The sequence below is a fragment of the Panthera tigris genome, chromosome E2 (genome assembly GCF_018350195.1).
Source record: "Panthera tigris isolate Pti1 chromosome E2, P.tigris_Pti1_mat1.1, whole genome shotgun sequence".
Classification (NCBI taxonomy): Eukaryota; Metazoa; Chordata; class Mammalia; order Carnivora; family Felidae; genus Panthera; species Panthera tigris.
In genome coordinates, this window is record NC_056674.1 from 2,375,175 (window position 1) to 2,384,897 (window position 9,723).

At 49.0% G+C, this 9,723-nt stretch overlaps 1 protein-coding gene across 3 annotated transcripts in view; it reads right to left on the reverse strand.

The window, feature by feature from the left end:
- LOC102954817 (zinc finger protein 582) overlaps positions 1 to 9,522 on the reverse strand; it is a 122,607-nt gene extending 113,085 nt beyond the window's left edge. For all 3 annotated transcript variants that reach the window (XM_042970659.1, XM_042970654.1, XM_042970655.1), the window contains exon 1: positions 9,031 to 9,522. In XM_042970659.1, coding sequence (XP_042826593.1) covers positions 9,031 to 9,211 — 181 coding nt within the window. In that variant the 5' untranslated portion in view covers positions 9,212 to 9,522. The remainder of the gene's footprint in view (positions 1 to 9,030) is intronic.
- Between the last annotated feature and the right edge of the window lie 201 nt (positions 9,523 to 9,723).

Genomic DNA, 9,723 nt, shown 5'->3' on the forward strand with positions numbered 1-9,723 from the left:
CAACCACGAAGGCAGGGTCTTTGGCTTTACTCAGTCTACTGATTCAAATGCTAACATCTTCCGCAAACACCCTCACAGACGCACAGAAATCACCTTTTTTTTTTTTCCAGAGTTTATTTTTAAGTAATCTCCACCCAACGTGGGGCTTGAAGTCACAACCCCGAGACCAAGAGTCACATACTCCAGTGCTGAGCCAGTCAAGAGCCCCTCAGAAATCATCTTTAACCAAGTATCTGAGCAGCCCATGATCCAGTCGAGTTGACACATAAAATTAACCACCACAATCACCAAAAATGGGGGTGAGGTTAAGATTTATTTTAAAAGTCATACATGACCATATAACTAGATGTCACAAAAATGATGGGTCATGGGCTATAGTCAGACTCCGGATGTGTCTGGCCAACACAGTGTTTGCAAAACAATTTCTATCAGTGCCCGTCTCTAAAAATAGAGACGCTTTCCACATGAATTGGCGTTCCTTGGGGTGAAAAAAAATCACAGTTTAGGGGAATTCTAGGTAAGTCTGCATCTCCACATAGCAGCACTCTGCTGGAGATGTGGGATGGATTCCGTCCACAACTATCCCCATCGCTCTCTATGTCTCACACCCTGCCAGCACCCCTCGCTTGCAGCATTTGCCTGCCCCGCACGGGGAGCCGAGTTTGAGAACGCCTGCGTGCAAGCAACACCCCTCAGCCCGGCTGAGCAATTGCGGGATGTGGCCACCAGGTGGCACCATGGCTGTGTGCTGCTCAACCACTAGATGGCACTCGATAGCTTTAGGAAAAGCAACTACCATCTGCTGAGCTCCTACTGTGTGCTGGGAGCATCAGATGTGACTTCCTGAAATCCTCACAAGTGTACATAGGGAGTTGTGCCTCCTATATGGTGGCGGGGGGGGGGGGGGAATGAGGCTCAGAGAGAGGCCCCATTTATAAGACCGGACAAAGCATCTCTCTGGGTGGCCAGAAGGGTTCAAGGCCATACTGGGTGTCAAGCGTTCAGCCTAACTTCTGCTGCACAGTGTGTGCTTGGCAAATGGCACTTAGTTGCTATATTATTACCACAGTTGCTTGGTTATTATTACCAGATGCATCTGACCGTCAGTTCTGCTGGTTGCTCCCAACAGTGAAGGAACCCTGACATTGAGCTGGTCCACAGCCACAGCCACCCTGAGTCAAGGCTACCCTTCTTAGCCTCCCTCACAGCCGGTGTTAATGGAACACGGGCAGAGTGATGTATCCCCTTTATGCCCACTTTCATCCAATCTCTCCCTTCCTTTAGATTGCATTGCACTTCCTCCCAGAAATCCTCCCTGGGGTAACCCCCACTCTGCCTCCCCTCTCCCAGCTTAGGTGGAGGAAGCATTTATTAGCTTGTGGTCCCTCAGGATCCTATACTTTTCCTCATCTCAGAGCTTTTCACACTCACGGCTGCCCATTCGTTTGTCTGCCCAACCTCTGCCCACACCACCTCACCCCAAAGGACTCTGAGGTGAAGGAACGAACGAGGAAATTCTTCTTGGGGTAGAAGAATCTCTACCCCTGTGGTTCCCAATCTGGACTGAGCACCTGAGGAACTCTTTCTTCTTTCCAGCTTGATTATCACTGACACATGATACTGTGTAAGTTTAAGGTGCACAGTGTGTTGACTGGATACAATTATACTGCAAAATGGTTAACACCACTGTTAGCTAACACCTCCATCTAGTCACACAAATACGATTTCTTTAAAAAAATTGGAGCAGCACCACCTGGGGCCAAATGAAGCCCAGTGTCTGGGATGGAGCCCCCCACGTGATTCCAAACTGCGTGAGGTAAAGGAAATGTTATAAGGGTGCTGTGCAGACCCTTGGCTATTCTGTCAAGGTCTTGTTAGAGTCAAAAGAAAGAAGGGATCTTTCTCGGGGGAATGGGGCCCCAGGAATCTAGAATGGGGTTACATGTTCCAATTAACACCAATTGTAATGCCTTTTGGGTTTTTTCCCCACTTGCCACCACAAGCAGTTCTCTGACACCAGCTGGGGGTCCTACAATTTCAACTCTTTTTTAAAAAATTCCTTTTAATGTTTATCTATTTTTGAGAGAGAGGGAGAGAGACACAACGCGTGAGCAAGGGAGGGGCCGAGAGAGAGAGAGAGAGACATAGAATTTGAAGCAGGCTCCAGGCTCTGAGCTGTCAGCATAGAGCCCGATGTGGGGCTCAAACTCAGACCACGAGATCATGACCTGAGCCGAAGTCAGACGCCCAACCAATTGAGCCGCCCAGGCGCCCCCAATTCAACCCAATTCTAACACCTTACCAGAAATAGCGTGACATCCCACAGTGAAGGACTCAGTCCTACAAGACTGGCCCCCCAACCTTCATACACCAATCCAGGTTGTCTCCTGTGCTTCTGGCCAACCGGCTGTCAATCAGAGGTTCCCACGACGCCCTCCTCAGGTTCAATTAATTTGCTAGAGCAGTTCACAGAATCCAGAGAAACATTTTACTCACTAGATTAGTGGTTTATGATAAAAGCACAGAACTTGAGAACAGCCAGATGTAAGGGATGCTCAGGATCAGGTACGGAGAAAGGGTGTCTGGGTCTCTCCCACATCTCCACATGTTCACCAACCTGAAAGCTTTCAGAACCCCATGCTTTTGGGGTTTTAGGGCGGCTCCATTACATAGGCATGATCAATTAAATCACCGGCCATTGGTGTTTGATCCAACCACCAACTCCTCTCCCCGCCCAGAGATCAGGGGGGTGGGGGCTGGAAGTTCCAACCCTCCAGGACTTGGTCAGTTCTCTTGGCAACCAGTCCCATCCCTACGTGCTTTCAGAAAGTCACCTCATGAACATGTTCAAGGCACCTTCATCACTCAATTCCAAGGAAATTCCAAGGTTTTAGGAGATCTGTGCCAGAAATGGGGATGAAGACCAAATAAATTATTTGTTATTATAAATCACACATGTATATCGCTATGTAATCACTGTAACATCGGAGGTAGAAAACAGCAAGGCTCACGGGAGGTTCTGACATTCAGCGGACGAGCAGGCTATACACTTGTTTTGTGGCCCTGCCCAAGTGGGACAGCCCGCTCTGGGCTGGATTTTCTTGTTGATGAAACGGGGATTGTCGAGACTAAACTACATTCTTGGGGCTACGGCGAAGGTGCGGTAACGTAAGTGCTTTACCCACTTTAGCACATAGTGAATATTCAGTACATGGCAGCTACTATTAGCAATATGAATTGTATTAAACAGATACTATGTGTCATCTTGGTAAGCAATTAGGCGCCAGCCACTTCACATTTACTATCAGAAGAAAAACAACTGAAACCACCACCAACGGTTATTGGACTCGTGTGGCGGGCACTGTTTTTAAGAGCTGTAGTTATTAGCCTGTTTACTCTGTGATAATCCCGGGAGGTGACATAACCCACCATCCTGAACAGGAGGACTGCTCGCCATCACCTCCGTAGCCAGGTAGCTACAGAGCCAAGATCCTGAGGCAGGTCGGCAAGCACTGTGTGGACTCACAACAGGATGCATCAGATCAAGCGGCAGGAGGGGAAAGACAGCACAGAAGGGGGTAAACGACGCCACTTCAAGATGTGCCTCCTTGACACGGCAGACACAAGACAAGCTCTAAAAACAGAGTAGAGGCTACCCCCTTTTTTTAAAATTTTTTTTAACCTTTATTTTTGAGACAGAGAGAGACAGAGCATGAACGGGGGAGGGGCAGAGAGAGAGGGAGGCACAGAATCGGAAGCAGGCTCCAGGCTCTGAGCCATCAGCCCAGAGCCTGACGCGGGGCTCGAACTCACGGACCGCGAGATAGTGACCTGAGCTGAAGTCGGCCGCTTAACCGACTGAGCCACCCAGGCGCCCGAGGCTACCCCTTTTTAATCTCTAGGAAACCCTGGACCAATGGGAAAGGCTGGACTTCAGTCTGCACTACAAGCCACTCTTGCTTACTGTGCTTTCCCTGGTGCCCTCCCGTAACTAACGCCCAGGAAAATCTTTTTTCTTCAGTTGAAGATGGTATTGAAGGCAATGGCTTCTACCATTTCGCAGTTACTGTTTCCCTGGGTCTCTCCCGTGTGCACAGGAGGTGTGTATGTTATTAAACTTTTGTTTTCCTCCTGTTAATCTGTCTTATATCAATTTAGTTATTAGACCAGCCAAAGAACCTACAGGGGAGGTTCCGCCTGGGAGTGGAGTGAGGTCCAGGTCTCAGTATTTTGTTTGGTCTATGAGAAACACTCCAAATGGCAGCTCACATCAGCATTAATAAAGCAGGAGCATGGTCCAGATCACTGGTCAGTTTGTTTTTTTTAAGCAGCCCAGCTATTACTGGGGTACATGAGTAGCTCTGTTGGTTGAGCATCTGACTTTGGCTCAGGTAATGATCTGGTGGTCTGTGAGTTCAAGCCACACTTGGGGCTCTCTGCTGTCGGCGAACAGCCTGCTTCAGATCCCCTGTCCCCTCTCTCTGCCCCTCCCCTGCTTGCATCCTCTCTCAAAAAAAAAAAAAAAAAAAAAAAAAGGCAGCCCAACCATTATCAAATGACTTCTTGCCTAAGTGAGGGGGGGGGAGGGGTGGGTAACAACAGGCTCTTTCAATACCTTCCCCAGCCCACCCTCCACAGGAGTGCTGTAGTTGGAACACTACCAGCCTAATTCTAGATCAGACCTAATAGGGGGTGGGGATAAATCATAATAGCATTAGAGGGAATTAGACTATTTGGGGTTGGGGGTCATAGGTTGAAGGCACAACACGGCCCCACATCAGGGCTCCTGGCTTCTGCACAAGTTGGCTACAAATTCAGAGGGTCCCACTCGTATGGGGCTAGTGGGCTCCCAGAACTCAGGAAAGCACCATACTTACAGTTACAGTTTTATTATAAAAAATATGTTGGGGAAGACAAAATTTCCTTTACCCTTCAAAGGCTTTTCTGGCTGGTCTAAGAATTAAACTGACATGAGATACATTAATAGGAGAAAAACAAATTTAACTTTGAACACACGGGATCCCCACATACATAAAAGAGAGAGGTTTCAAGACAGAAAGGTAAGATGAGGTACCCATGCCATCCTGAGCTAAGGAGTGGGATCGGGGGCTGGGGCTTCAAAGGGGAGCAGGGCAATGAGAACAGATGTTTGGTAAGTAGATGTTTGCCCTGCCATACAGATGGGTCACTCAGGTAATATTTATCTCTGGTAATAACGCTTATTCTGGAAAGACCCCCAATTTAGATTCTTCTAGGCAGTTAAGGGAGGGGTAAGTTTCTCCTGAGCCTGCAGGATCTTGACTGCCTTCAACTCAAAATAGTCCACATGCCAAACTGGCACCTTTTGGGGAGCCTTGCAAGGAACACCTTCACAATTATTTAGATGAAGGGGTTAGTTACTGAATGAAGGAAGGCAAAGTAGGCAAAGACCTCTTTAGGACTTAGGAATGAAAACATTAATGACAGAGCACAACAGACCTTTATAGATGACCTGGTCAGTGTTTCTCCAACCTAATACGTTAGAATCTTCTGAGGAGTTTTAAAACACAATGCACTGGGTCACAACCACCACAATTTGAACTCATCTCCAGAGGTGGATCTGAGCACAGTATTATTTTTTAAAATTTATTTATTATTTTGAGACAGAGAGAGAGAGAGACACATACACAGTGTGCATGTGCAGGAGAGACAGAGAGAGGGAGAGACAGAATCACAAACAGGCCCTGCACTGCCAGCATGGAGCCTGATGCGGGGCTCGAACTCATGAACTGTGAGATCATGACCTAAACTGAAGTTGGACACATAACCAACTGAGCCACCCAGACGCCCCGCACAATATTATGTTCTTTAACAGCTCCCAAATGGCTCTGATGTAAAACCAAGACTGAGAACCAATGAATGTACAAAGTTGTGGGTTTTTTGAAGATTTTTTTTTATTAAAAAAAAAATTTTTTTTTTCATGTTTATTTATTTTTGAGACAGAGACACAGCATGAGCAGGGAAGGGGCAGAGAGAGAGGGAGACACAGAATGTGAAGCAGGCTCCAGGCTCTGAGCTGTCAGCACAGAGCCCGACGCGGGGCTCAAACTCACGAACCGTGAGATCATGACCTGAGCCGAAGTCGGATGCTTAACCGACTGAGCCACCCAGGCGCCCTGAAGATTTTATTTTTAAGTGCTCTCTACACCCAACATGGGGCTCAAACTCACAACCCCAAGAACAAGAGTCACACGCTCCACCAACTGAGCCAGCCAGTCACCCTGTACTGTTTTTAAAATCTTTTTAAAAATCTTTTTAACTTTTTTTTTTTTTTTGAGAGAGAGAGACAGAGGAGAGAGGGGGAGGGGAAGAGAGAGAGGGAGACACAAAATCCGAAGCAGGCTCCAGGCTCTGAGATGTCAGCACAGAGCCAGACACGGGACTTGAACTCACAAACCACAATCGCTTCTCGGCCTTTTGGCTAAGATCAAGTGTGAACTCACAAACCACAAGATCATGACCTGAGCTAAAGCTGGATGCTTAACCCACTGAGCCACCTAGGTGTCCCTGTGTACTAAGTTCATTTTTTTTTTAATTTTTTTTTAACGTTTATTTATTTTTGAGACAGAGAGAGACAGAGCATGAACGGGGGAGGGTCACAGAGAGAGGGAGACACAGAATCCGAAACAGGCTCCAGGCTCTGAGCAGTCAGCACAAAGCCCGACGCGGGGCTCGAACCCACGGACCGTGAGATCATGACCTGAGCTGAAGTCGGACGCCCAACCGACCGAGCCACCCAGGCGCCCCCTAAGTTCATTTTTAAGATGAAACTTCATATACTGCCCCAAATGGAAAACCAGTACCACCTGCCATAAAGATGGTCTTAACAGTAAATACAATGAAAACAGATATAACCTGATAAAAGGGATTGGTAAGCGTTAAGCTGCTACAGATAAACTTACCTCTTCACTGAGAAAGCCTGAAAGAGAAATGAAAAAATAACTTCCTGACCACAGGATTTGGGCCTCCAGAGGTCATGAGGGGCACTGACCTAGTTAAACCCTGATTTCAGAGACATGGCAAGGGAAACATGACTTAGCCCAATTTTGCTAGACAATTAAAAAAAAAAAACTGGAGCGTCTGGTTGGTTCAGTCGGTTGAGCATCAGACTTCGTCTCAGGTAATGATCTGGAGGTATGTGGGTTCGATCCTGGTGTCGGGCTCTGTGCTGACGGCTCAGAGCCTGGAGCCTGCTTTGGATTCTGTGTCTCCCTCTGTCACTGTCCCAGACCCACTCACACTCTGTGTGTCTTTCTCAAGAATAGATAAACATTAGGGGCGCCTGGGTGGCTCAGTCGGTTAAGCATCTGACATCAGCTCAGGTCGTGATCTCATGGTTCGTGAGTTCAAGCCCCACGACAGGCTCTGTGCTGACAGCTCAGAGCCTGGAGCCTGCTTCAGATTCTGTGTTTCCCTCTCTCTGACCCTCCCCCAATCACGCTCTGTCTCTGTCTCTCTCTCAAAAATAAATAAACATTATGGTGCAGCCACTCTGGAAAACAGTGTGGAGGTTCCTCAAAAAATTAAAAATAGACCTACCCTATGACCCAGCAGTAGCACTGCTAGGAATTTACCCAAGGGATACAGGAGTGCTGATGCATAGGGGCACTTGTACCCCAATGTTTATAGCAGCACTCTCAACAATAGCCAAATTATGGAAAGAGCCTAAATGTCCATCAACTGATGAATGGATAAAGAAATTGTGGTTTATATACACAATGGAATACTACGTGGCAATGAGAAAGAATGAAATATGGCCCTTTGTAGCAACGTGGATGGAACTGGAGAGTGTGATGCTAAGTGAAATAAGCCATACAGAGAAAGACAGATACCATATGGTTTCACTCTTATGTGGATCCTGAGAAACTTAACAGAAACCCATGGGGGAGGGGAAGGGAAAAAAAGAGGTTAGAGTGGGAGAGAGCCAAAGCATAAGAGACTGTTAAAAACTGAGAACAAACTGAGGGCTGCTGGGGGTGGGAGGGAGGGGAGGGTGGGTGATGGGTATTGAGGAGGGCACCTTTTGGGATGAGCACTGGGTGTTGTATGGAAACCAATTTGACAATAAATTTCATATATTTAAAAAAAATAAAAGTTATAAAAAAATAAATAAACATTAAAAAAAAGGCAATGAAGGCATATCTGAGACTAAGAATAAGATGTTGGATACAAAGGGAGGGTAAGGTGGGGTGAGGAGAGGGACACCAGACCTTCTGACTGTAATTCAAAGTGACCTCCAAGTCAACTGAGCTCCCCCTGGTTATTTTACAGATGACGCGAAGATGGACAGGACAGCTTGCCCAAGCAAAGTTAGGGCCAGTGCTTGGACCAGAGTGAGAATTAGAAGTCCGTCCCCATAATTTTCCACTTGAGGAAACTCAGAGCTCCTCAAGGACGAGAACTGACCAGGGTCGTGCAGCAGTGGACGTGACAAGGGCAGATTTCTGGAATTACAGGGTCCTACCACCAAACCCCGTAGCATCCCACCGGTTAGACAGTCATTGGCTGTGTGCTGAGAAGCAAGATTAACGTTCACAAAACCCACTACGCCCATTTCTCAAATCAACACACCGAGACTCCCGAGTAGGCGAGGGACTTGTCCAAATCCCCAAACCAAAGATGACGACGATGACAATCAGACACTAACACTTGAGAGGTCACGGTGTGCGGGGCACTGTCCTAAGGTTCCATTAGAGAATCAAATTCTATCATCCCCCTCAATTTGGGGGAAACGGAGTAACTCCAAAGATCACTTCACAAAAGGGGAAACTGAGGCCTACAGAGGACGAAAGGGTCCCAACCCAAACTCCCCGTCGCAGAGGGGGTGGGGGGTGAGGGTACAAGTGGGCGACTCAGAATCTACGACACCTTCAAATTTGCCCTCTTCCCCTCGATGGGAGCTATGACGTCACATGTCGGTGAGTGGGGGCTGTTACTAGGAGCTTGGGCATTGCATTCGGAAACCCGGGGGTAACCGGGGGACGCACTCACCTCCGGAGGCACTTCTTTGGAGCCGGCACTTCTGGACTCCTGATCGAGGGCCGGAGCGCCCCGCCTGCGCAGACTCGGCGTCCCTCCACCAGCGCGACCCGCGACACTGCCCAGGCAACCGAGGCTCGCGGACCCCAGGACACCACGGACCGCGAATGCGCGCGGCCAACTCAACGCGCATGTGCGCCCCCGACCTGTCGTTCAAAGCCTGCGGTGTGGCATCTCTGCCAGTCGGAATCCTCCTTTCAGCCTGGCCCCGCCTTATGCGTCAAGCTTCCGGCGTCTGGCTGTCTCCAGGGCAACCATCAGACTGACGGCCTAGGAAAGCGAGGCCCAGAAACTTCTGGGTGTCGTAGACTCAAAAGGGCAGAGAAACAGGAGGTGCCTGGGAGTGAGAAAGGTCTCCGACGCAGGAGTCCCCGCCTCCTTTCCCTGGCCCAGCTTGCCAGGTCCTACCACAGTGCCGACCCGTTCGCGAGCCTTGGGGTCGGTTGCAGGGGGCTCTGCCCTCACAGCGGGCATCGCAGAGCGGGCCGCGGTCGCCATGGTAATACCTCTGGCTCGCCGCCCGCCCCTTGCGTGGTGACGTCATGCGCCGAGGGAAGGCAGTGGGCGCATGCGCCTAAGATGGGAGGTGTGAGGTTGAGCGGTGGGCGGGGCCGGGGAGCGGGGCGGGGCCGGGGAGCGGGGCGG